Here is a 23,136-nt window from a genome sequence, read left to right as displayed (position 1 = left end):
CCACAGCCTGACACTTAACTCCCATTTTCTGTTGCTGTAACTCACTACCAAACGCTGGCCAATTCATAAAGAATAAAGTTTCATTAATTTAAGGTTCTGCTTTAGGCAGTGCAGAGCATCACATGACTGAGAGAGGCCCATCCAACCTGGCCTTCCTAACAGACCCACTCCTGAGAGAGCTCTTTGTTAATACAAGGATGTGTCTGTCTCCTGTGACCTAGTTACTCTTAGTTATCCCACTTGGTCTGATTGCTTAATACTTCCAAGTGGAGACTGAATTCTTATTTTATATAAAAACCAATTATTTATCAGGGAAGATGGCTCTGTGGGTAAGGGTACTTGCTGTGCAGTCATGAGGACCTGAGTGCAAATCTCCAGCACGCATGAAAATAAGCAAAATAATGCACACACAAAAAGTAAGACTTATTTAGAGGCTAGAGAGATGCTCAGTGGTTAAGAGCACTAGCTGCTTGCCGGGCGGCGCACGCCTTTAATCCCAGCACTCGGGAGGCAGAGCCAGGCGGATCTCTGTGAGTTCGAGGCCAGCCTGGGCTACCAAGTGAGTTCCAGGAAAGGCGCAAAGCTACACAGAGAAACCCTGTCTCGAAAAACCAAAAAAAAAAAAAAAAAAAAAAAAAAAAAAAAAAAAAAAAAAAGAGCACTAGCTGCTCTTCCAGAGGTCCTGAGTTCAATTCCCAGCACCCACATGGCAACTCACAATCTGATGCCCTCTTCTGGTCTGCAGACATACATACATGAAGATAAAGCACTCATATACATAAAATACATAATTAATAAATCTTCAAAAATTGTTTATTTTTGAAACAGGGTCTCTCTACATAGCCCTGGCTGTCCTAGAACTCACTATGTAGACCAGGCTGGCTTTGAATTCACAGAGATCTGCTTGCCTCTGCCTTTTGAGTGCTGGGATTAAAGGCGTGCACTACTGCCACCTGGCTATTTTTGTTTTATGTATATGGGTGTATTGCCTGAATGCATGACCATGCACCATGTGCATACAGTACCTGCCAAGGCCAGAAGAGAGTGATAGATCCCCTGGAACTGGAGTTGCAGATGGTTATGAGCCACCACATGGGTCTTGGGAACTGCAATTGGGTTCTCTGAAAGAGCAGCTAATGCTCTTAACCCCTGCACTATCTTTCTAGTCTCCAAGACTGAATTTCAATGTGAATTTTGGCAGGGGACCTTTAAGCACAGTGCACCGTGATGTAAGTGCTGCAGAGATCCACCTCAGCAGGAAGCCACCATCTCCTTTGGGATGGAGATTAGGTGGTGCCACAAAACTGGTATAGGGTCACTTGTGGGATCCAGGGACCACTATGAGCTCGTCCAACAGTCGTGGCAGGAGCTGTTGGGGAGAACGTATTTTTGTGTCTCTGTCTGGGCATTCTGGCTAAACCCATCTGGCACACAGCTGACCTGAAGACCTAGGCAGCCTGCGATGGCCCCTCCCTCTGCAAGGACAGATGGCCACATGCCAGGAGAGCTGGCAGTGTCTGCTGGCAAGTCTCAGGAGACAGTGACAAACATGACAAGAATTCATTAGAGAATTCAGAAAAACTGCTGGGTGAAAGAGCAATTTATAAATAATATAAACTGCATCTCTAGTTAGCAGGAACAAATGTCAAATAGAATTGAAAAAGATCTCATTATGTTAGCAGAACCCCATATATTTTGGTAAGAATATACTTAAAAATAGTTTGTCTATGCCCTTAAAGGATAATGTCAGATAATACTATAAGCTAAGAGAAGCTATTAGAGGAAGAAAAAAGGTGTTTGTACATGCTGTAAACATGCTAGTTTCCTTCCAAACAGTCTAATACATTCAATTCTTTCCTAATCAGTATCCCAGCAGGGGCCTGGGGGGAATCTGACAATACAATTTTAACAATTATTTGAAGTGGGGAGAAGGAAGCTGAGTAGCCAGCAGTGAGGGAGGAAGGGGAGGGGAAGGGGAGGGGAAGGGTAGGAGAAAGGAGAGAGAGGGAGGGAGGGGGAGGGGGGAGACACAGAGGCAAAGTGAGTTGCCTAGTAAATTCTAAAACTGGACCTGCTCCCAGATTGGTTATTTTTGGGCAGCATTTGCTCAGGCGGTTGATAGTTTACAACAGCACATAACTGGGTCCATGAGGAAGTCAAATTTGTTTATTTTTATTTTAAAATTGTGTGTGTGTGTGTGTGTGTATGTATGTATGTGTGTGTGTGATGATGAGTCTGTGCATGTGAGTTCAGTGCCTGTGGAAGCCAGAAGAAGGCATCAGATGCCCTGTAAGTGGAGTTAGAAGCAGCTGTGAGCTGCCTGGGTGCAGGTCTTCTGGGTACACACTCTTGACTGCTGAACCCTCTCTCTAGCTTCTTTCTTTTGTTTTTGAGCCAGGGTCTCGCTGTGTAGTCCTGACTGGCCTGAAATTGGATATGGAGACCAGAACTCCCAGAGAGATCTGCCTGTCTCTGCCTCCTGAGTACTGGGATTAAAGGCATTGCCACCATGCCAGGATTTATTTATTATTGGTTTTTTTTCAAGACAAGGTTTCTCTGTGTAGTCCTGGCTGTCCTGGAACTTGCTCTGTTGCCCAGGTTGGCCTTGAACTCAGAGATCCGCCTGCCTCTCCTCCCAAGTGGTGGGATTAAAGGCATGAGCCACCACCACCCAACTATTTTTGTTTTTTTGAGACAGGGTTTTTCTGTGTAGTCCTGACTGTCTTGTAACTCACATTATAGACCAGGCTGGCCTTGAACTGGGAGATCCCCTTGCCTGTGCCTCCCAAGTGCTGGGACTAAAGGTGGGCGCCACCACCGCCTGACCTGGCTCTGCTCTTTTAATTTTTTTATTAAGAATTCCATACATGCCTATGTGTTTTGATAAAGCCCACCTTCTGTTCCTTCCCTGCCAGTTCCTTTCCTCTCCTCACCACCACTATTCCCTCACAATTTGTGTGTGTGTGTGTGTGTGTGTGTGTGTGTGTGTGTGTGTGTGTAATTCACTGAGTCCTCTTAGTGCTGCCAGTATGCATGGATGTGGAACCATCTACTAGATCACGGGTTATATAGTTTCTCAGAGGCCACATTCTTGAAGAAAGCTGACTGCCTCTCTCCCAGCAGCCATCAATTGCCAGCAACTTCCAGCTATGTTTAAATTGGAGCCCACCTATCTTTTATAGGGGCATTAACACTGAGCAGCTTTCCAGGAAGCTGGGCTGAAGCACCACCAACTGGCACAAGGTAAAATGGGTAGTTTAACAGGAACAAAGGCCCCTGGGTTCCAGATTTCCCAAGAGCAGGAAGTAAGGGGAGAAAGTTGCTCAAAGGGCACTTTCATCAAAGTAGCCAAGAAGGTTCTGGGAGAGGCACCTAAGAGGGTAGGTAGATCTCAGACCCAGTCAAGGCATAACCTGCTCTTATGAATACAGTGGGCTTCAGAACTGTGATGACCAACGATCCTGTCATGTGTGGGTCCCTACCTGGCTTCACATGTGTTGGCTTTGAGTCAGCCGTTACATAAATGGACACCTTTGTGCCTTTCCACACTGTCAGCCCTGTGAGGAGGGCTTGACGATCGATGGGTTCTGTGGTACCTTAGTATTAGGTACCACTTTCTCACTATGGCCCCGGCAAAGGACTTGCATTATCCATTGGTGTTTGATAAGCTCAGGACTCGGCTTCTCTGATAAGATTTTGCTTCACCCATGATTTAACTTAACATTTGTAGGTGGTGATTTCATTTGCACAAGTGATTTTTTAAAAATCAGTCTATACTTTGTGTTAGACAGATGGTGAGTGTTTACTTGCACAAGCAAAATGAGTCATTCTTTCTCAATTTGAGGTAAAAATGGAGCCAACTACCGCTTTATAAAATGGACTCACCCAGGGAACCGTGCAGCGTGAAGACGGCAATTCTGCACAGTATATTGAGTCTGACTTGGAGGCAGGACACAGACTGACCCGCTCAAATAGTTTACCTTCACTAGGATGTGATGGGTAGGTGGGGCAGATAAACCATCTTTTTAGGAGCTGCCTGGGGCGGGGGCGCTACATCCATCCTATAAGAGACCACAGCATTCTGGACCTTGACAGCCACTGGGATATAATGAGTCTTTGGGGGATCGGAGGAGGCACACCATTAAACACGTTTGACACTTGTGGTTCAAGGCGTCTTTGTCCTACACGAGGAGCCTAAGCAGCACATTTCCTGCGACCTCTGCCTTGACTGTACGGAGACAGCCACACGCGCGCGCGCACACACGGCCACATACTGGGCCTGGGCATCCAGTACTGATGCCATTCAGCAGCTTTTTTTTTTTTTTTTTTTTTTTTTTTTTAAGATTTATTTATTTATTATGTATACAGTGTTCTGAAGAAATGGGCACCAGATCTCATTACAGATGGTAGTGAACCACCATGTGGTTGCTGGGAATTGAACTCAGGACCTTTGGAAGAACAACCAGTGTTCTTAACCTCTGAGCCATTTCTCCAGCCCCCCATTCAGCAGCTTTTTACCAGTACCCACTGGGGTACCAGGCTCTGTCCGAGAGGAAGCCCTAGAACCACCTAACCTGACGGTCCAGAAGAGCTAATCAATACAAAAGGCACATGGGGCACGTGACGACCGACCTCACTAGCAGCAACGCCCTCGAGTACTCAGATCAAAGGAGACCCCCTCTCCCTGTGCGCATGCTCCTTGCCCGCACGCACTTCGCGCGGCGCGGACTGACGTCACTGGCCGGCGCCAGCAGGAAGGCCGCTGTGCACCGCACGTGTGCCGAGGCCGCGGGCGGGCCCATGGCGAGCTCGGCGGGGCTGGCGCTGCGCGGCCAGACGTTGGTGGTGCGGGGCGGCAGCCGGTTCCTGGCCATCTCCACTGCGAGCAGGTAAACGAGGCCCGGGCTGAGAGCGGCTGGCCCACCGCGAGATCGGACCGCCGCTGTCCCGTGTGAGGCCTCCTCCCGGATTGTCCCCTGTCCTCGGAGTCCCCTCACCCCGACCCAGCTCCCCACGACCTGCACGGCGGGTCTGGGGCGTTCTCTCCCTTCAGAGTCGGAGCACTTCCGGACTCTGCGGCGCCTGCGCGTCGTCAGGAGGGCCGGGTCACGGGGGTGTCGCGTAGGCGAGACTTTTCGGGTCCTGGTGTTCGAGACTGACCTGCTTGGATCCTTACTGATGAGAATCATGTATTGGCGAACCCTGCTGGCTGTCACTGAGCACAGAACGTGCTCCCTCTCACTTGTCTATGTCCAGTAGCCCGGCTCCAGTTGCTCTTCAGGATTTTTAGGTTCCTAACCCGACACCTCCCAAACCCAGGATGCACGCACAGCTTGAAGTGGGCATCTCCCTAGAGGTCCTTCACACCACTGATTTTGCTTTATGTTATTTCTGTCTTTATGTATCCGTAGTACTCGGTCAAAGGATTCTTAAATCAGTGAGTGTTGAGCAAGTAAGTAGTTGTGACCCAGGAACCCAAGGAATCAGTGGCAGTCCGGTTTGGCTTCTTTTTCTTTTCCCATTTAGTTTTGGTACTTTGACATTTGAAAAATACGAGTGCCCCTCAGTTTGTGACTTTGGGGGAATGCTAGTGGCCAGCAAGGTTTCAGACTTAAAAAATGACCTTTCTTCAGTTCAATGTTTAATTGGAAAAGTCTTTGGTGCAGCCACTTTATCAGCTGTCACTAGTACAAGATGCTTTAGTGTGCTAGGGTGCAGGGTCAGAGCAGCAGAAGGCAGCTTAGGTTATAACAGGGAAAGTGGGTGATTCCTATAAGAACCCTGAATCTAATCTCCTGGGGCTCATGGGGGCTTTTTCCCCAGCAGGTGAGACATGTTTCTGAACCATGTAAGGACAGCCTCAGCTGTTTCAAATTTGGGAGCAGAGCCCAGTTGGAAACAACATCAGAACATAATTTCTTAGAATCAACAGCTTGGTACCTGAAAGGGGAGTAGTACTCTGTTTCCAAGCATGCACCAACCACCATGCCCGGCTGAACTGATTGGGAACAGAACCATGCTGACTGTTCGTGATGCAGCCTATTAGGAGGTTAAGCAGATGGCAGTCCTTGATTTCCATCATGGAGCAAACCCATAATTCCGTGACGATGAAACAGTCCTGTGTGTTAACAAGTTCCCACTCCTGTGTCTCCTCTTCAGTGACGATGACTGCATCTTCACATACGACTGCAGCGCTGCAGAGAAGAAGTCTGCGCCAGAAGATAAAGGGTGAGATGTGGGGAAGCGTGCTCGCTTGTGCTTTGAATGGGGAGACCAGGAAGCCAGGCAGGAATTGCTGATGCTAAAGTTCTAGTCCCTATTTCCTAGTAGTGGGGCTAGGCTAAGTTCCATTTCAGAAAAGAAAAAAAAAAGGAAATAATTTTAAATTTAGAATACTTAGGACCCTCCCAAATACTTTTAGTGTCTTTCGTAATCATTTTTGTCGCTGGCCCCTGAAAGTAATAGTGACCATTTCAAAAATGCATTGAGGGCAGGTGTGGGAAATTAGCTAATTGAAAGGTATGCAGCATCGTGTGGTTTTGTGTGGTAGCTTGATCTTGTGACTCAGTTTGTTATTAATATTATTGGTCCCTGCCTCTAGCCCTGGGTTAATCCTTGTCTATGAGGGTTAGGCCATGTGATCGCTGAGCGTCCTTCCAGCCTACACCGGTTGTTAGTGGGTTGTTAGTGTGTTTGCAGGGAGATCCAGTTGAGTTAGGTTTCACGCTTGTACAATTAGAGCTGTTCCCTGAACTTCCCCTAATCTGTCGTTATGCTCTGGCTACGTGAACCGCTTGACCAACCATCTTCTCCCTTACTGTGTTAGACTGGACAAGCCTGGCAACGCAGGTGAGGCCTAACGGTTTTCCTCTCTCCCCTGCCCTTCTGCAGGGAGGACGGACAGCCCGTAGACAAGGGCAGTGACACGATCCTGGCGTCCACCTTCTCCAAGTCTGGCAGCTATTTTGCTTTAACTGATGACAGTAAGCGTCTGATTCTTTTCCGTACAAAACCATGGCAATGTCTGAGTGTCAGGTACGGAATGCTAACATTGGGTCATTAAGATGTCCTGTGCACTCCTTGTCCTTGCATGTCATTATCAGTAGTGACAGTAACCATTGTAACAAGCAGCTGACATGAAGTCCCAGCTGTGTGTGAGCCACTGATGTCAGAGCTTCACTGGGAACGGCAGGGCCAGGCTGTGTAGACGCTCCCCTGGCTGCAGTGCCGGTACTCTGTGGTATTCTGTGATACCATGCCGTCCTGCCACCCTGCCACCCTGCTCTCCACGTTGTGTAGCCTCCTGCCCAGCAGGGGTAGGACTGTTAGCTCACACTCTGAGAGTGTTGGGGCTTTGGGAGAAGTGGAAGTGGTGTTGCACATGTGTAAGCTAGGTGGTGGGGTACGTCCTCTTGTGTCTGAGGAGAAGATGAAGGACGGGCTAGATGTAGGGTGAGATGAACAACTGGGCAGGAGCACAGGTGGGCATTCTGTTCCTCTCTCCAGCAGTTCCATAAGTACTCTGCATCACTTACTCCTCAACTGTAACCGACATTTCTGAAGGCAAGTGGTTATGGGGGCGGGGGATGGGGTGGGGGGCGTTGGTGATGATGTTGAGGAGGAGGAGGAGACTGTGTGACTGTGTTTCCTCGAGATGCTGCTCTTCCCAGTGCCACCTTGTCCCCAAGAATGGAGGTGGGTGTCACTGTAGCACACACACACAGCGCTGGGCATATTACATTTTTGTTGGCTCCAAAAACCTCCTAATGCAGATGATCTGGGTCTCCCGAATCTCCGATTCTTCTGCGGCATCAGCACAGGGAGTGGAGTCAGCCAGGCCTCACTTGTGTGTGCCCCCCTCTCCCCCCATCCCCCCAGCTGCTGGTGGGTCTGTGCTTGACTTTCTTAGTTTTCTAGTTGCTGTTTCAAATTGCCCAATAGGAACAGCTCAGCGGAAGGAGGGTTTATTCTGGCTGGTTTTTGGGGGACACACCATCATAACAGGCACGGTGCCGGTAGTGTTGGGGATGTGTTGACTGGGACAGGAAAAGCATGGTGGGCAGAGCTCCCAGAATTGTTTACTCACCTACTGGTATGTTAGGATTTAGAAAGCAGGGCTGGACAGTGTCTCCCAAGGTCTGCCCTTATGTCTGCCAGCTAGGCCCTATCTCTTGAAGGTTCCGTAGCTTCTGGAGCCACGCCATTGCTGTGCATAAAGTCCTCAAGCATGGGAGCCCGAGGGAACCTGTGCATTCACCCAGTCAGGGAAGCTGCAGGAGCCGCATTTGAACTACTGACGTTGAGGGACTTCAGCTGAGCGTTTACAGTTTTAGTTCATTCCATTTTCTAAGAGATGAGTGAAATAAACTGGATTCTAGTGGCTTCAAAAGCAAGAACATGCAAGGTGGTGGTGGCCCATGACTTTATTCCCAGTACTTGGGAGGCAGAGGCAGGTGGATCTCTGTGAGTTCAAGGCCAGCCTGGTCTACATAGTGAGTTCCAGGATAGTCAGGGCTGCACTGAGAAACCCTGTCTCAAAAAAAACAAAATAAAACAAACAAAAAGCAGCAGCATCATTCTGCCCTCTTCCCGTTGGCTTAAAAATAGAGGCCTGCGTCACTGCCTATCTTTAGAGGGCAGTGTGTGTGTGCTTTTGCTTCTCAGATGGATAGTAGATGTGCACTGTTTAGAAACAGAACAGAACAAATTAAACAAAAGGACACTCCTATGCCAGGCTTCCTCAGGCCCTCCCACAGACGGAAGTGATTTACTGGCAGGAATTTGGCTTTCTTTTTTAAATTTACTTATTTGTGTGTGCTGGTGTGTGGTGCGCATGAGCGTGTGTACCTACATATGTATGCCTATATGTACTTAGGTTATTTCTCCTTCTGCCGTGGGGTCCTGGGATAGAACTCAGGTCATCTGGCTTGGCAACAAGTGCCTTTATCCTGGAACCCCCTTACAGCTGGACGTAGAGGGCATGCATCTGTAATCACAGCACTCCTCCAGCAAGATGGAGGTAGGTCCAGGCAAGCTAACCTCATACACAGTGGCAAACAACAGGAGATCCTGTTCAAACAAGGTGAAGACAAGGAGTGCTGCCTGAGGTTGTCCTCTGACCTTCCCGTGTCTGCTGTGACACACACACACACACACACACACACACACACACACGCTTATATTCACATGCAGGAACCCACACTTATGCGCACAAGATTTTGAAAGAGTGTAATGGCGACCCTGCTGAGAATAGCGACTCTGGCTGTGCAGATGTGGGCACAAGAATCACCTGGTCACCATGACAGTACAGGCGCTACCGTGCCGGCCTTGGATGGGGTGATCTGTGGTCTGTGAGGTGCTGTGGATAGAGCCCGTCATGCTCAGAACATGTCCCCCGCTGGCCTGTCTCCTCAGTCCCTGGTGTATGACTCAGCTGTCCTACGTGGTTGTAGTGCTCCTGGGCTGTGGACTGCACTTGGAGCAGGAGATGTAGCTCAGATAGCCCCGGACCCTCCCTTTTAGACACGTCAGCCGGCCAACAGCACAGCTGGGGGACAAGACAAGGAGACTCAGGTGCCTTCTAGGATGAAGGTGGGAGAGTGAGATGCAGTTGCTGTGGCCTAGAAGGTGGCATCTGGTAGTGCAGGCTGCAGGCATGGAGAGGTAGCATCCTGGGAGCTGCTGCGGCTATGTTGAGTTCCACTGGGTGGCCCACAGTAATGTTCCTAATGTCCCTTTGTCAATGAACATTGTCCTCTTACATTTTGCCACTTTAGAAAGCACCTCAGCGGACAGACAGATGTAATGTTTGCATCTGTGAGTAAATGTGTAGAAGTTACCAAAGTATTTGCAGGTAAGAGGGGCTGTACTTGTCATTTCGGCCTGCAGTCCCAGAGTGCCCTCCTAAGGTGCTGTAGCTGTGTTCCCCTGCTTTAAAAGTCTCTCTTAGGGCTGATGTGTGCCTCACTGGCATGTGTAAGGCATTGGATTTCATCTCCCCAGTGTAAGAATTTTTTTGAAAATACTTTTTTTTATTTTTGTATATGTGTGTGTGCCTGCTTGTCTATATGTACTTTGAGTGCATGCATGGTGCCTGAAGAGGCCAAAACAGGATGTGAGATCTCTTGGAACTGGAGTACAAATGATTGTGAGCTACCATGTGGGTCCTGGGAAGCCAGGTCCTCTGCAAGAGCAGCAAGTTCTCTTTAATAGCTGAGCTGTTTTCCATGTGTTTTCTCATTATGCCATAACAGTCTCAAATCTTTGATGTCTGATAGACAGATCTCTTATCCACTTATCTCATTGCCTATAAGGCAGTGCAATGCAGCTTTCTGCACACTGGACAGTTGCCTATGTTTTGTGAACTTCCTTTTTATCTCATTTTTTCAGTGGGAGGACTTTCCAGATTTTTCTCCTGAGTTGTAAGAGCTCTTTAGAAAAATCAAAATTGAAAAAAACAACTCCTTTGGAGTTATGGGTTCATGACGTTAGTAGGGCAAGGTAAAGTCCTTCCTTTCTGTCTGGTGGGACATCTGACCGCAGGGTTTGTGGGGGATGAGTGTGAGGAAGAGAAGAGAGTATGGGAGGTAGTCTGATCTAGATGGCAGGAGGCATGTGGGAGTTGGGGGTGCTCACTCCCCTTCACACAGGAGGCTGTCACACTTCACGGTCTGGTGGCTTTTTACTTTGTGGGCACAGATCTCCTTGGGATCTGATGAACCTGCTCCCTTGAGCAGCGTCCTTTATACCCCTGACATGCATCCTCTTCCAGCAGTTGCATGTACTTGAGTTTGTGTGTACCACATACCACCGGACACCCCAGGCTCCTCTGGGCTCCCTGGCCGAGACCAGCGTGAGTACTGTCAGCTGCTGCCTTCATTTTTCTTCTTTTTTCCCTCGAGACAGGGTTTCTCTGTGTAGCCCTGGCTGTCCTGGAACTCATCTGTAGTCCAGGCTAGCTTCGAACTCAGAGATCCGCCTGTCTCTGCCTCCAAGTGCTGGGATTAAAGGTGTGTGCCACCACCGCCTGGCTTCTGCCTTCAGTCTTAATGTGGGACAATTGTGACATTGAATCTTTTTCAGATGTAGTTCAGAGCAGTAGGGTCACAGAAACCACTTGGGTGGGTTAAGAGGCCCTTTTTGCCTTTTGTGCTGGAGGTCATGGTTGCCAGCTAAAGGTGGAGGGCAGATGGAACCTTTAGTTTTGATGTGTGGTTTTATGAATGGGAAATCTTGCGTGTGAAGTCGCATCCTTCCAGCAAGCGCTCTGCAGAAAGCAGTATCAACACACGGAAAGAGGCCGAGTTCGCTCTGCTTGGGCTGCTGGGGATGCGGGTGTGGCACAGCTGTGGCCAGACAGTCGTAGGACACTGGGGACCTGGCAGGACCTCAGCAGCGTGGCTCTGAAGGCTGGCTTGGGACAGTGCCCTATATAAATGGGAGCTTTAGGGTTCAGCAGTGAGATGCTTTGGCAGAGACCAGCTTGTTCCCCCTCCCCTGGAGCCCACCAGAGAGGAGAGTACTCACTGTTCTGTGGGGCTCTTGACTACAAACCTGAGACCGGAAGATTAGGGAAGTGCCCAACACCTGCCATGACACAGTCTAGGGGTCGGTGGGACTACTGCCTCAGTTCCTAGAGTGCCCTGCCCTGCACACCGTTCTGTCTGGTGACCTGACTTGGGCCTAAATTCTGAGATCGCTACCCACAGCAGACACCTTCCCTCCCAGAGTTGCCTCTGTGGTACAGTCTGAGGCTAGTGTGACAGCGTGGACATTTCTGCCTGGAGCTGTGTAGCAGCGGTGGACATGGGAGGACTCCTACAGGAATCTGGTTCTGCGGTGTGGGATCCTGGAGTCCTCGAGTAATACCTACCCTTGGTGGTTCGTCTAGACCGCTGTACAGAGCTCGTGCTTGCTGCAGTTGCTCCTTGAGCAGTTAGCCCAGGCTCGGTTGTCAGGTGGCTCCGGCCTTGGTTTGGAGTCATTGGCCCCCGAACCTAGTTGTCTTTCTCCTGTTGTTCTCCATTGTACCCTCTGCAGCTGCACTGCCGTGGAGAGGAGCAGCAGCCTTGCAGCCTAGTCCTTCCTCTCCTGGCCGTGTGGAACACTATCCTCACGCTTCAGGTTCTGGTTCAGACCTACATCTGGCCAGCCTGCTGCTGTGAGTGTGTGGGTCCTGTTAGCTCCTCAGCAATGGCTACTGCCTGTGTTTGCAGTGAGCAGTGTTAGAGCGTGTCTCGTAGAGAATGGCGGGCGCAGAAGGCTATGGTGTGTAATATAGGGGGTGGGTCTGGGTGCCATCCCCTAGTATGGGAGAGGAGTAAACTGTAACTACTGCCACTTAACTGAATCAGCTTGTGGATGGCACTTATTAGGGGCCCTGGGCCAAGACTGCTGTGGATGGGTTGAATCTGACAGACTAAGGCGGTGCACCACACTGTCCCTGTCCTGTCTACTGGGGATTCTGGCTGTCCCACGGCTGCCCTGTATTGCGTGTGGCCACACTGCTCTGGGTACGAGGGGCACAACAGCCTGATAGTACCTGTAGGCTTCCTGACTAAGGGCACAGGCCTAGCAGCAGAGTCACAGGCGGTGGGATGGGTCGGGGGTGGTGGGTTAGGTAGGTCCTGCAGGGTGGGGAGATTCAAGGGCTTGACTCCAGAGAGCATGTGCTTTGTAGCATGGCTGGCCCTTGTCTCCTCACCTGAGCAACAAAGGTTCTGGGGTAGGGAACAATTTCCCCAGCATTTTGTTATGAGCTTTTCAAGTGTACAGCCAAGCTGGAGGTGGTTTTTTTTTTTTTTTTTTTTTTTTGGTTTTTCGAGACAGGGTTTCTCTGTGTAGCTTTGCGCCTTTCCTGGAACTCACTTGGTAGCCCAGGCTGGCCTCAAACTCACAGAGATCTGCCTGTCTCTGCCTCCCGAGTGCTGGGATTAAAGGCGTGCGCCACCACTGCCCGGCCAAGCTGGAGGTGTTTTATAGTAAGTCCTCATGGGACGGGCCTGGCATTCTCAGCCCCCTCCCTTAGCCTCCGGGGTGCTGGGATTACAGGTGCTTGCCAGCATGCCTGCCTGTCTCTTTTATTTTTACTTTTTTTTTGGTTTTTCGAGACAGGGTTTCTCTGTGTAGCTTTGTGCCTTTCCTGGAACTCGATTTGGAGACCAGGCTGGCCTCGAACTCACAGAGATCCACCTGCCTCTGCCTCCCGAGTGCTGGGATTAAAGGCGTGCGCCACCACCGCCCGGCCTTGTTTTTGTTTTTTTTGAGACAGGGTTTCTCTGTGTAGCCCTGGCTGTCCTGGAACTCACTGGCCTCAAACTTAGAGATCTGCCTGGCTCTGCTCTTCCGGAGGACCTGGGTTCAATTCCCAGCACCTACATGGTGACTCACAACAGTCTGCAACTCCAGTAACAGGAGATCTGACACCCTCTGCTGGCTTCTGAGGGCACCACGAATGTGTGGGCACAGACATAAGTGCAAGCAAAACACTCATACACATAATAATAAAATGAAATCTTTAAACAAAATATAATTGACTGCCCCAGAACTGTGGATCATCTGAGAGAGACCAGCCTCACCTTTCAGATGTGATCAGAAACAGAGCTAAGCAAAGCCTTGTAAGGGAAGGCCTGCTTTACAGTCCCACTGATTACTTGGAGTTAAGTGATTACTGCAAGTGAGAGGTGGGGGTGTGGGAACACCTTTGCACTATGGTAAAGTCGGAGTATCTTAAGTCAAGCCATCTTAAATTGGGGGCCGTCTGTCTGGTTTGAGGGTCTATGGAGGGCCTGTGCCGACTGTGGACAGTAACCAGCTCACCTCTCTGGTTCTGCAGGACCGTGGTACGGAGATGCACTGCCCTGACTTTCACAGCCTCGGAGGAACGGGTCTTGGTGGCTGACAAGTCTGGAGATGTCTACTCCTTCTCAGTGCTGGAGCCTGATGGATGTGGCAGGCTGGAACTCGGTCACCTCTCCATGCTGCTAGATGTGGTATGTGGGACACACACACACACACACACACACACACACACACACACACACACACACCACTGTCTGCTCCAACCCGGGCTTGAGAAGGGCCACTGTAGAGTCAAGGATAGGGAAGAAACATGGGGCTCTTCCAGAGCAGGAGGCTTTGGAATGGCATTGACAGGTGAAGCAGAGTGCACTTCCGGACCACATTCCAGGCGTGTAGGAGATATAGAACAAGATACAAGGTAGTCTCCTCTCTTTCTCCTCCTAGGGTTTAGTCAGGGCCCTGGCCTCCAGCCTGTAGAACTGGGATAGACCGTGTGTGTGTGTGTGTGTGTGTGTGTGTGTGTAACCAAGGGCTGTGTGCAGTGCTTGGCATGACTGGCTGCTGCTGTCCAGTGTGGAGGATGAGGGGTGTGTGTGCAGCAGGTATGGGTGAGTGGCATTGGGGTTGGTCTCAGTGTATAGCAGTGTGACTCTGGCTGTCTTTTAAGCTGAGAAATGTGAACTGGGCACTGTGGGGGACCCTCTGTCCCCCGCCAGTTCTCATTGCTCTTCTAAGCTGCACTGCAGCTCCCTGAAAGAGACCTTCAAAGTCCAAGCAGTCTCATGGTGTTTTGCAAGGCCACCCAGTGAGTGGTTCTTCTTCTGCTGACCCCTGGTAATGTAGGCCGTGAGTCCTGATGACCAGTTTGTGCTCACCGCGGACCGGGATGAGAAGATCCGGGTCAGCTGGGCTGCTGCTCCGCACAGCATTGAGGCTTTCTGCCTGGGACACACAGAGTAAGTGCAGTCCTGTCCCCTCCTCCGTCAGGGAAGTCTGGGTCTAATGGATGAGGGTGGGTCAGGACTCTGGTGGCTGTTGGTAGATGGTAGGAGCTCCATGCTAAGAGCTACTTAGGCTCAGAAGGCCCTACCAGGCCCATGGCTCCCTCAGGTGTGACAGCTGCGGACATCTAGGTCTGTAGGCTGTGTGACACAGGTGCTCTGGACTTATCTCCTGGACTGTTGCTCCTTAGCCCATTTCTACAATCTTACATTGAAAACTCTTTCTGGGCCCGATGACCAGGGCCTGGTCGCTGCAGATAGTCGGGAGGAGACTGAGGAGTGTTCTTTAGGCACTTGGGAGTTAGTGACTGGACCCCCAGGGTTTGTCTCTGCCTGTGCTCTCCTGGCATTGATGAATGGTGTGCTGTTCAGAACAGGAAGGGCATTATTGCAGACAGTGGGAAACCTGAAGGACTTAAATTCAGTTCTGAGCAACTATGGTTCTTAGTTTCTTGAGTGGGATGTAGAAGTTCGCCCTGGAGAGAAGGCTGGTGTTACTCACCTTGTACCTTACCACAGTGTAGTCGGGCTTCTAGTTGTCGCATCCTCCAGGTCTTGAGTTTTGTCACCCTCAGTCATGTCCTTGTCACGGTGAGTTCTGCTGAGCCTCAGCCCAGCTGCGCACACTCCCGCCTCAGGATCCTGACGGGTGTTGCTTCTTGGGACAGGAGTGGTGCTTGGGAGGCAGCCCTCTGCCCCTCTTCCTCACTTTCTGCTTGATGCTGCCCGCTTCCTTGGGGGCTTTCCCCTCCACCCTCTGCCGGAATCTGTCACTTGAATACTGTGACTTCAGTGTGAACAGTTCCTGTTAGCCTTCTGGATTCTGCAGTGCCAGAGATGGAACCCCTCTGTGGCCTTTTATATGACGACGGTTCTGTTCAGTTCAGGCTTGTGGAGACTAGTTCCCACTTACCTGCTGAGAACTTGGGGTGACTTGGGCCTGTAGAGTGCTCACGGGTTATTCCTCTTGGGTGACCTAAGAAAGAGATGGCAATTGTCAGTCACAGGCCAGCTGCAGGGTGGTGGCTTGCTATTGGTGTGGTGGGTGATGGGGATGAAGGGAGCCGCCATCCAGGCCACCATGTCATAGGAGTCCTGGGTCTGTGAGTGATGACTTGAGGTCTCTGTTAAGAGCTGGTAGAAGAGCAGCCTTGCTTCGTGGCAGGACTGCAGGGTAGGGGTGGGATTCCGTGAGAGCCAGCTTGCTCAGGTGCACTTCTGGTGGCAGCGTGGGTGGCAGAGTGGTTGTCCCTCTCCTGTGCAGTTAGAGGCCATGGGGATGGGTTGAGAATGGTGGATAGAAGTCTGGATTCCTAGGCCGGGCGGCGGCGGTGGCACACGCCTTTAATCCCAGCACTCAGGAGGCAGAGGCAGACGGATCTCTGAGTTCGAGGCCAACCTGGGCTACAGAGCGAGATCCAGGACAGGCACCAAAACTACACAGAGAAACCCTGTCTCAAAAAACAAAAAGTCTGTGTTCCTTAGAGTACTGGACTGGCCACATAGAGGTCCCTTGGGGTCTGTTCTGACTGCAAATCAGTGGTTTTCCTCCTCCCTGTGCCCTGTCTCCAAGACTCATGGTGACTGGTGTCCTTGAATGTAGGCACCTTGGATGGAGGCAGGTGTGTGGGTAGAGTGAGGTAGCACCCCATGAAGAGCTGTGTGTTCTGAAGCACTCCACAGCAGAACTGGGCCCTGCCCCCCTTGGTCCAGATGTAGTGTTGGAGACTCAAAAGTGCCCAGCCATGTCCTCAGACCTGCTGGGCTGGGTGGGGTCTGCAGTGTTTGCCTTTTCTGAGCAGGGCGAGACTCCCTCTCACGTTCTGGTGACTTCTCTTCGCTGCCCACAGGTTTGTGAGCCGCATCTTTGTTGTGCCCAGTCATCCTGAGCTGCTGCTTTCCTCCTCTGGGGTAAGTGTTGTGCTTGCTGGGGGGTCACTGCTGGGAGGAGAAGAGCCACCAGCCTCTTGTCCCCAGCTAGGGTACCAAGTATGTCCGTGGTGGCCACTAGAGGGAGCTTCTTCCTGGCTCTTGGAGTGGCCTCTTTCTCCACAGCTGTGTATATAGTTTGTGTGTGCATGTGCTTTCGACTGCCTGGATCCAGCACAGCAGGCCTTCTAAGTGGACTTTGCTTAGCAGGGGAATCTGGCCCTCTTGGTTCTTTGGTCTGCTGTGCATGGGCAGGGTGTCTTGATTGGCCTGTCTTCACAGCTGCTTTCCTTGGTGCTCCATGGCCCAGTTGGTTAGCTCACGGTACTTTACAGGGAGATAAGGGAGCGCCAGATGTCAGTGGGGATGCTGGCCACAGCCAGCCATGCTCAGTGTCCTGTGTTTCCACTCCCCTTTCTTGCTTCGGGGACAGGTCTCGTGAGCCCCCATGCTAACCCTCTGTCTGTGCACAGGATGGCACCCTGCGACTCTGGGAGTACAGAAGTGGCCGCCAGCTGCAGTGCTGTGACCTGGCCAGCCTGCAGGAGCCTGCGGAGCATCAAGGCCACAAGGTAACTCTGGACTGGAGCGCTTGCCAAGCACCCCCCCTTGCTCTGCTTGTGGGGAAGTCCTCTGTCAGTGTCTGACTTCTTCCAGCTTGGGAGAAGCACACCCAGCATGTCCAGTTTTGAAGGTGCCTGGTCACATCTCACCTTGTATGTGTACAGAGGCTGACTCACAGGAGGATGTGAAAAAATGATGTTGGCAGAGAGCCCTACCTGTGTTTGTCAGTGTTGGGGACACCCAGCATTCTCTGCCCATGGAGTGCCTCTTGGCGCCTGCTGTACCCATGCTTTTTCTGGCATCAAGAATGTTCCCAGGTTGCTCATCTGTCTTAAAATTGGGTGGCATGGCATCTGCCCTTTGCTAGGCCAGCCAAAGAGCAGCAGCTGCTTTTTTCCATGTCGTGAAACTTGGGACTAATAGAAGCTTCTTAGTGTTATCACCCCCTGACCTGGGAAGCATGGAAACCCATAGGCCAGTTGTCTCTTGATTACAGTCCCTCTTCCCCAACTACTCTGTTGCTTTGGAGGCAGATCACTGGCCTGCAAGGAGAGCCAGAGTCACACACGCTTCTGTCATGTGAGGACAGGGGTGTTAGCTGCTACCCTTCTACTGATTCCAGAATGTTCCTGGGTCCTCTTTGCCCTGCGTTGGCATTGAGGGAACTATGATGCCTGTTGCCTTCCCCTCTGCTGACCTGAGAAGGGCATAGGTGACCTGGCAGCAGAGCCTGATTAAGCAGTGCTTTTTCTTGCAGGGGTTGGCCGCATCCAGGATTGCATTCTGGGAACAAGAGAGCTGTGTGGTGCTTCTGTGTGAGTGGTAAGACAACAAGTTTCACTGTCAGTGGCCTGTGGCTGTGTCTTCAGATGACGAAAACGTGGGCGGCGTTAACTCTGCCGAGTACTCTTCAGGGAGGGGGCTGGGGTCCTCTCGTAGCCCCTTCTACGGAATTGGCTTAAAGGGCAGCTGGGAGCTTGTGTATGACGGAACAGTTGCAGGAGGTTCCACGGGGCAGTTCCGCTCAGAACTGATCCTGCTGGAAGCTGCCTGAGAACTGACGCCATGGCGCAGATTGAGGGGCAGGCTGTAATTGAGGGGGTCCTTCTCCCCTTTTTCAGTGCCAGGGTAGATCTCTGGTGCTCTGCATTTTCCCCTAGGATAGCTCTCCTTAGAAATGAGAATATGGATTTGGAGAAGGGAGAGAAACGTTTCGGAGGCTGGCCTCCTCTCTAGACCAGTGGTTCTCAACCTTTCTGATGCTGCGACCCTTTGCCATGTGGTGGTGACTCCCCCATCATAAAATTGTCATTACTGCTTCATAACTGTAATTTTGCTACTGTTACAAATCATAACGTAGATAAACATCTGTGTTTTCCGTTGGTCTTAGGCACCCCCTGTGAGAGTGTCGTTTGACCCCTAAAGGCGTCGTGACCCACATAGGTTGAGAACCCTGCTGGTCTATGTACTTCGGACCGAGTGACCGTTTTACTCTTTGTCCTGTATGGGTTGGTCTTGCTGTAAAACAAGTTGCCCCAGAACTCAAGCCGGCAAACACGTGCCATCTCCCAGGGTCTGGGTGGCTCAGTTGGCAGGGTCTTCAGGGGGGTCGAGGCAGGCCTGGTGCTAAGCCTTGCTTTGTGGAACGCGGCTGGGAGCCCGTGGTTGCAGTGGTGACCAGTCTCTCTCTCCTGGAAAGCGTTCCTGTGGTCTTCATCTTCCAGCTTGATGGCAGCAGACAGCAGCTGGGGTTCAGACAGAAGCTGACTTTCCCTCATCGAGTGTGGGATGTCGTGTTTGAGGAGACGCAGGGGCTGTGGGTTCTGCAGGACTGTCGTGACTCTCCCCTAGTGCTCTGGAGGCCTGTGGGTGGCCAGTGGCAGGTGAGTGTGCAGCATCTCCGTGTTCTGAGCCTGCTGTTTGGGTGGGGGGCGGCAGGGTTTGGTAGATGGGAGCTGTGATGTTCTTACAGCCTTGAACCATCCAGTTTGATCACATCTAGGTCCTAAGACTGTACCCTGAGGCAGCTGTGACTGAGTGCTAGTCACCTTGTCCCTACTGGTTTGGGCAGTGGTTCCCTTGTGCGGCGGGGGGGAGTTCATTATCCATTAGTGATGGATCCTTACCTGACAGCCCATCCCATACTGGCGAAGCCAGCACTGGGCCTGGTGTGGGTGTGCTCTTCCTGTACCAGGGCCTTTGCTGAGTACTGGTGGGGTGGAAACCGCAGTGTGAGGACGACATCCCTGCCAGTCCCATGGGGCTGTGGGTGAGGTGGGACAGCACCGGGAGCTCTTGGCCAGCTTCGGCTTCGTGTGCTCAGCACCTTGGGCTGAAGGCTTTTATAGGACTAGCCTTAGAGAGAGGGAGCCTGTGCCTGAGGACGGGCCCTGCCAGGCCTCTGCCTGCCATCTCTGGGCTCTGGTCCTGACCCTGCTTGTCACCTGCAGGCTGTTCCTGAAGGTACTGTGTCCCAGAGACTCTGCAGCCATCTCCGTGAGAGCTGGGCCATGCTGGAAGGTGAGAACTCTGTTAGGTCTGCAGTGCAGATAAGACACAGGCACAAGGGAAGGCCTTCCCAGCCAGAGCAGCTGCAGGCTGGTTAGCATGCTTAGAGGAAGGAGCGCTGCCGCAGCAGAGAAACAACTGAGGGTGTGGGCTTGGGGCAGTGACATGCAAAGTCCAGCGCTCCATCGCTGCTGTAGCTCACCCAGGCAGGAGCACCCATAAAAGACCAGGTCCTTCATGAACAATGATCCCTTGGAAAATTCTCCTTAGAAGTTAGGGTTCTTAAAGTCTACAGGATCCGATCTGAAACTTGCTTTCGGGGCTGTTCGCGCCAGCTGTGATCCAAACGCCCTCTGAAGCCCGCAGGCTCACTCGCCACCGGGCAGTCTAGTGGGGCGCTGTCTCGGTTGAGTCCCTTCTTTCAGAACGACTCCAGCTTCTGTGGAGTGGACATGAAAGTAGACAGGGCGAGGTGGGCAAAGGTTTGTGTCCTCTGCATCTGTCCAGTCTGCCTCTGCAGTAGTCCTTGAGGGTGGACCTGGGCTGGTCACCCTAGGAACTCCTGACTAGCTTTCTAAGTGTAATCCTTGTGCCTCGGAGACAGCCTCTTCAGAATCTTTTCATGTGGGATGAAGCTCGGGTTGGCAGGGCCGGCGGCTGTCACCTTCCTGCTGAGCCATCTTGCTGGCCTCCCACTGTAGTTCCCCTTTCTCAGCCTGGGCTGCCCTCTCTGTCTGCTTCTGTGGAGGGTTACCTGGTGCAGGCTCAGGCCAGAGCCTGGCTCACTTCTAAGATATGGGTAGGGCATGGCGAACCGCACTAGCCTGAGTGTCCTGAGCCACAGTGGCCTTGGCTGCTAGAGGCCAGGGGACCACACCCAGCTGCAGGTAGGGTGACACAGGGGCGCTCTCTCTGGCATGCCTGCTGACTGTCCTTGGGGTACGCCCTCACTAGGGTGTGCCCTCACTAGGGTACAGCCCTCACTAGGGTGTGCCTCACTAGGGTACAGCCCTCACTAGGGTACAGCCTTCACTAGGGTACAGCCCTCACTAGGGTGTGCCTCACTAGGGTACAGCCCTCACTAGGGTGTGCCAGTGGCACGTCAGATTAACAAGGAAGTCTGCATGCTGTCACCACCCAGAGCCACACCCTGCTGTCGTTCCTGTGGGCTCTGGAGGCTGCCGACCCAGCCACTGGTGCTGACCGACACTGGCTGGTCTCAGGTTCCCCTGGGGCAGGCGCCATCCCTGCTCAGCAGGTGGTTGGAGGACTCAGGCCTCACTTGTGTGCTGCCCCCTGTTCAGGACCTGCAGCTGGCTTTGTCAGTGAGCAGGAAGGAGCCGACAAGATGTCAGCCAAGACCTTGTCCCTACTCCCCACCTCTACCCCTTCCCTTCACCACAGTCTGTGGTCCAGCCCAAATATGGATCCCAGGTGTTAGGGTCACGTGAGCCTCCTCAAGGCCATCCTGTGAAGAAATAGTGCTGGGCCATGTTCCAAGTCACTTCACCTGGCATCTGTCCTTGTCCTAGGCTCTGCTGGTGCCGATGATGGCTTCCGCAGCCTTTATAAGGCCACCTTTGACAACATGACCTCCTATCTGAAGAAGAAGGAGGAGCGACTCCAGCAGCAGCTGAAGAAGAAGCGACAAAGGAGCCCCCTCCCAGCGTCCCCAGAACAGACCAAGAAGGCGTGCCCAGGGCAGTCAGCCCTCAGTTGCTGACCTTGGCTTGGCAGCAGCTCTCAGCCCTGAGGCCTCATGGGCCACACTTCTCTCTCCTGCCTGGCTCATCCATAAGGAGGGGGTCATGGCAGCTCGCTCCCCACCACTAGCTCCACCGTGGTCTGTCACAGCCTCCTGGTTGCAGGGAAGACATGCGGTGTGTTAGCCTAGCTAATGATTCTACTCCATAGCGGTGTGGAAGCTCCTTCACATTGAAGGAGACACTGACCTGCAGCACCACGGTGTCCGTCTGTCAGTGCCCACGGTGCTGTCTGCAGAGCTTCCCCAGGGCGGCCTGCGGGCGGGACCTGCCTCCACGCCAATGCTGTGGGCTCTCACACGTGGCTGCTTGCTGTTGTGGGGCAGATTCAGCTGGTGCTGGTGCTCTGTACTCAGGGAGCCACACACGGTGAGGGGCTCAGTCTGGCCGAGCAGAGCTGCATGTACTTCGTACATGCCAGGGAAGCAGGCATGGCATTGGTGCTGGAGCACCTTGCTTCAGAGCGTATGGGACGGGACCTTGGCCAGGCCTTGTTTTACAGGGAGTGACTGGTGATGTTGTGGGTCCATTGCTTTGATTTGAACTCTGCACACACTGCAGAACAGCAGGGACTCAACTGAACACAGCATCAATAAAGACAAACTTTGCATAGCTTTCTGGAATGTTCAGTGGCGGCCTCCAGAGCTGCTCTTATAACATTCAGTGCGTGCGCGCGCATGCGTGTGTGTGTGTGTGTGTGTGTGTGTGTGTGTGTGTGTGTGTGTGTGCTGCTCAGATGACGTGGCTCATGGTAATTAGAGGGGTCACCCAGCTCTGCCTACTTTCCATGCGATGTTCCAGACCAGCTCCAGCAGAAACAGTCCTGGCCTGGGGGGATGCTTGATGAGCAAGAGCAGCTGTGAAAACAGAAGACCCGAGTTCAAGTACTCACCCATACATACAGAACACGCCTGCAACCCTAGTACTGGAGTTGGAGACCAAGGCAGGTCGCAGGAGCTTGCTGGACAGTCAGCCTAGCCTAAAGGGTGACCTTTCGGGCTCCTCAAGAGGTCTGGCTCTAGATGGAGAGCACTAGAGGAAGACAATGTCATTCTTGGGCTCCATGTGGACACCTGCAGCCATGCAGCCTTGCTTATATGTAGGGGCACATGGAGCAGGGCATGCTGTCCTGTAACTTAATAGTTGGAGAAGCATCACATGGCTATTTAAGTTCAAGGCCGAGGGTCAAGGATACAGCTTTGCCGAGACAGCTTTTCACACAGCCTTTTTATCATTTGCTGCCTGTGGGCCAGGTAGAGCCTGTGCCTGCAAAGCAGCACTTCTCGGGGCCACCATGGCCTGTGGCTTGATGCAAGCAACCTTCAGAGGGTCATGTATTCCTAGACCCAGCATCGCTTCTGAGCCTGTAATTGGTCCCACTTTTTAGGGTCCTTAATCCCCCTAGGCTGGGGACATAGCTTTGTTCTTATAAGCCCCTGCTAGGCTGGTCTACATGCTTACATGCTGAGTAGGCTCCCATGCTATATTTAAGAGGATTTGTGCCTTAACTTCTCTTTCAGGTCAGGCTGATCCAGGCAGTTGGTGTCACGATTCCAGGTTGTGTGGAGTTG

General features: G+C 52.0%; 1 protein-coding gene across 1 annotated transcript; it reads left to right on the top strand.

The window, feature by feature from the left end:
- Nucleotides 1-4,733: 4,733 nt before the first annotated feature.
- Nucleotides 4,734-22,188, top strand: Wdr4 (WD repeat domain 4). Its single transcript, XM_028885061.2, has 11 exons — nucleotides 4,734-4,889; nucleotides 6,160-6,228; nucleotides 6,892-7,035; nucleotides 13,835-13,991; nucleotides 14,644-14,756; nucleotides 16,652-16,712; nucleotides 17,204-17,302; nucleotides 18,052-18,116; nucleotides 18,994-19,177; nucleotides 19,745-19,814; nucleotides 21,335-22,188. The coding sequence occupies exons 1-11, from the start codon at nucleotides 4,801-4,803 to the stop codon at nucleotides 21,523-21,525; spliced, it is 1,242 nt and encodes a 413-aa protein (XP_028740894.1). The 5' UTR covers nucleotides 4,734-4,800; the 3' UTR covers nucleotides 21,526-22,188.
- The last annotated feature ends 948 nt before the right edge of the window (nucleotides 22,189-23,136 follow it).

The sequence above is a fragment of the Peromyscus leucopus genome, chromosome 16_21 (genome assembly GCF_004664715.2).
Source record: "Peromyscus leucopus breed LL Stock chromosome 16_21, UCI_PerLeu_2.1, whole genome shotgun sequence".
In the NCBI taxonomy this organism is placed as follows: domain Eukaryota; kingdom Metazoa; phylum Chordata; class Mammalia; order Rodentia; family Cricetidae; genus Peromyscus; species Peromyscus leucopus.
The sequence above is the reverse complement of the archived record's forward strand: the minus strand, read 5'-3'. Positions and strand labels throughout refer to the sequence as shown.